The 3676-nt window shown below is 29.9% G+C and overlaps 1 protein-coding gene across 1 annotated transcript; it reads right to left on the bottom strand.

The window, feature by feature from the left end:
* Positions 1-274: 274 nt before the first annotated feature.
* LOC126904958 (52 kDa repressor of the inhibitor of the protein kinase-like) lies at positions 275-2740 on the bottom strand. The gene is made up of 4 exons (XM_050684363.1): positions 2170-2740; positions 1969-2127; positions 375-1872; positions 275-305 (listed from the first exon to the last, which is right to left on the bottom strand). The coding sequence occupies exons 1-4, from the start codon at positions 2738-2740 to the stop codon at positions 275-277; spliced, it is 2259 nt and encodes a 752-aa protein (XP_050540320.1).
* Positions 2741-3676: the final 936 nt, after the last annotated feature.

Below are 3676 nucleotides of genomic sequence, written 5' to 3'. Positions count from 1 at the left end.
TTCTAGTCTAAATGATAGTTTCAGAATAAGACTGTGTCCAAATCATAAATTATGTTCATTGGTTAGAAGTACTGATGGCTGTTAATTTAAAAAAGACTGAATGATATCAAGGCCGTAGCTGGAACAAATTTTCGGGAGGGGTTTTAACCAAATTATATGTTTTTAAATAATTTAAAAAAAATACTAATACATAACATAAACAAAAAAAAATTGTCTTACTATTAAGTGAGGTTATACAACAAGATATACTTTATGTTATGACCTACCTTTGTCATTATTTTACAAAATTTACCTTTTGAAGTATACTAAAGTTAAAATACAATACAATACAAAATTTTATGAGTCATTTTTCAGTTTAAATTTTAAAATAATACATTTTTATAGCACAAAGTCTATCAGTCTTTTTTTTTCTTTTTGCAAAACTGTCGATCACATCGTCTGGATTTATTTTAATTTGTCTATGCACACTCAAAAGTGCTAGACCTGTAAGACGTTCTTGACCAAATGAATTTCGTAAAAAGTTTTTTAGCCTTTTCATAGTAGAAAATGAGCGCTCTGGTGTAGAAGTCGAAACTGGTAATGTAGCTAATATTTTCAAAAGAAAAGATACATTTGGAAAATATTCATAATTACATTTAATGTACGCTTCGATAGCCGAATTTGGACGGTCTACATCTAGTTCGTCAGTCCATTTTCTTTTCCACAGTTTAATTTCTTGTGGCAGTACTTTTAAATCCAGAAATTCTGAATATATTTCAAAATCATTTAAATCAATTTCAAATTTATCGCATGTTTTTGGTAATAACTTGTGCAATGAAGAAATTATTTTTTTATGATTATTGAACCTTGTTTGAAGCTGTTCAATGAAGTCGTCAAAAAAAGGAATAGCTATTGTAATACGGTAGTATTCTTCAGGTGAATTCACGACAATATTACTTCGATTTTTTTGATGTCCAACAATTCTAGGTATTCTTATACATTCTTCGTCATCAATTGATTTTATAAGAGCCTCAGCTTTTTTAAAAATATTGGAAAATGTATTATCCATATTACTTCGCATATCATTTATTTCGTGTAGTACAATATCAACATACGCCATTGCTTCGGTTAAATCACAATTTACAGACTGTAAATTCTTACACAGTGGCAATGTTAAGGAAAAAAGTATAGATGCTGAGACCATACTTATTACAAAATCACTGGTTATAATAGTTTTTCCAAATTGTAATGCTTTTGATGACGTTTCAATATCACGAGTGAACTGTAATTCTTCCAATGTATTAACAATTGCCCCATAAATTTCTGTAAATCTTATTAGTCCGTCATGATTTTCTACCCAACGTGTCTCGCACATTGATGTAAGTTTGGTCCACTTAGATTCAGGAAATTGTTCTTTAATGTATTTTTTTAAAATTTCGGTTCGCATTGCTGAACCTTTAATGAAATTTCCTACCGATTTTATGGTACCAATACAGTTACGAATATGTTGAATACTACAGGAATGAGAGAGAGCCAAATTTAAAGAATGAGCACTACAGTGTACGTAAAGCGCGGCCGGATATTCTTTTCGAATAATTGCTTGCACTCCTTTGAAATTTCCGCTCATTGCAGCCGCCCCGTCGTATCCTTGTCCTACCATATACTTCGGATTTATTCCAAGAGATTTAATACTATCTAAAATGATATTGGCTAAATTTTTACCAGTCGTATTTTCTACCGACACGAATTTTAAAAAATCTTCACGTAAAATGAATTGATGTTCAGGATCTTCATCGATATATCGAATACAAAGTGACATTTGTTCAATTCGCGATATATCAGTCGTCTCGTCTACTAAAATTGAAAATGATTTTGCCCTATTGATTCTATCCACTAAACAATTTTGAATTATTTTTCCAATTATATCAATTTAAATATTTTGAATAGTAGGACTTAAATACATAACTTTAAATGTGTCATTTTCAATACAATCAGTCATCATTTTATCACCGCAGTTCATTCGCATTCGCAGAAGAGCTCTAAAATTACCATCATTGTGAACTGGCTCATTTAAAGTGAGTGGTCCAGAATCAGATGTACCACGAAGAGCCAATTCTTGACGACCACACAAAATTATTGTTTGAATAACTGGTGTTAATTTTTTTCTATTTTCAACTATTTGATTAGCACGTGCCGAATCAATTTTTTGACAAATATCTAACTGTTTGTTGCAATATATGGAAATAAAATTTTCAGCAAAAAAAACGTTGTTTTTATGATACTCTGTGTCCTTATGCGTGCTAAAAATTTCAATTGCATTTTTCCATTTATTGAATGGTTTTGTTACTAATACGCCGGGTTTTTGATGTGCACCTTTACCGGTAAAGTTATGATAAAATATAGCACAATATTTGCACACCGCTCCAGAACCTTGCATATTAGTGTAACATAACCAAGGGAATCGATTAATCCAATTTAATTGAAATTTTAACTTTCTATTTCCTGATATAGGAAATTTAAACTTTTCATCAGGAATCCAAACATTAGAAAGTAACTTATATTTTAATTCATCACTAACCTTTTGATCAAAACAGCAACCAATATCAGCTACATCACTCTTAGATTTTTCTGTTGTACCTGGTGTGATTGCAGTCAATACTGGACTTGAAGTACAGACTTCATTTCCGTCATGGGTTGTTTTTATTTTTTTATTAAAATAGTTTGTTAAAGTATTAGCACAATTGCTCTTACGAGTTGACATTTTATAGAAAATATAAATAAATTAAAATAAACACGAGTATTATATTAATTTCCAAGAGAAATATCACCACTTAATAGTTAATAACTTTGTTCATAGGACGTCTCAACACAGAGTTACACCTTACACAGTAAAATTCGCATTGCTCTATGAGTCTCAAGCAGGCGGTACAAGATAACATGTACATACAACTATGAAAAAAAAAAAAAATAAACGATTTTGTTGTATAAAATAAAGTTATTAATAATATTATTATTGGAGATACTGAATACCGATAACGTTCTTTGAAAAACGGTAATACGGCCTACAGATAATAATTCCACTCTTCAACATGTTATCGTCGTCTGTCAATCGTTTACAATTAATCGCTAGTGACGTATATATTTTAATATGCTATTTATAAAATACGCCATTAGAATTCGTATCCACACAATTTCTGGATTATAAAATAATATAATATTTTACAACAATATAAATATGTTTATAGAGTTATCTGTATTATTATGTAAATTATTAAATTTTAAAGTTCAGTTTATTAACTATTAAAAAGTTTCGGGGGGGGTTTGAACCCCCAAATACGGCCTTGAATGATATACTTTCGTAGAGGTACTCATAAAACATCACCAGTGTATTTAACTTTGTTGACTTAAGTAAAACTCGATTTGGTACAAGGGAACAAAACAGAAATATTTATTTACCTTACTATCACTGACGTAATTATAAAGGGGATTTAGGTATCATAACTCCTCATAACAAATATAATTATATGGCGAAGATACAATTATTTATCGTTTGGAGTGGGAAGAAAAATAATTTATTTTGTACATCCTCCCCCCAGACAAAACACTTATTTTATTACACCACTAATTACTATTATGGTATGCTATTTATCATTCAGTTTTTTCATGAAATATTAATAGTTTTAGCATAAGTAAGTAG

This window comes from Daktulosphaira vitifoliae, unplaced genomic scaffold, assembly GCF_025091365.1.
Source record: "Daktulosphaira vitifoliae isolate Bord-2020 unplaced genomic scaffold, ASM2509136v1 Scaffold_4, whole genome shotgun sequence".
NCBI lineage: Eukaryota > Metazoa > Arthropoda > Insecta > Hemiptera > Phylloxeridae > Daktulosphaira > Daktulosphaira vitifoliae.
The sequence above is the reverse complement of the archived record's forward strand: the minus strand, read 5'-3'. Positions and strand labels throughout refer to the sequence as shown.

Excerpts from the sequence above, each read along its gene's own strand:
- LOC126904958 (XM_050684363.1), bottom strand. The coding sequence starts at position 2,740 with ATGTCAACTCGTAAGAGCAATTGTGCTAATACTTTAACAAACTATTTT. Across the intron at positions 2,128-2,169 it reads TCAAAAAATTGATTCGGCAC|TTATTCAAACAATAATTTTG; the intron begins GTGCTAATCAAA and ends AATTAACACCAG. Across the intron at positions 1,873-1,968 it reads TGATAAAATGATGACTGATT|TGGATAGAATCAATAGGGCA; the intron begins GTATTGAAAATG and ends AAAATTGTTTAG.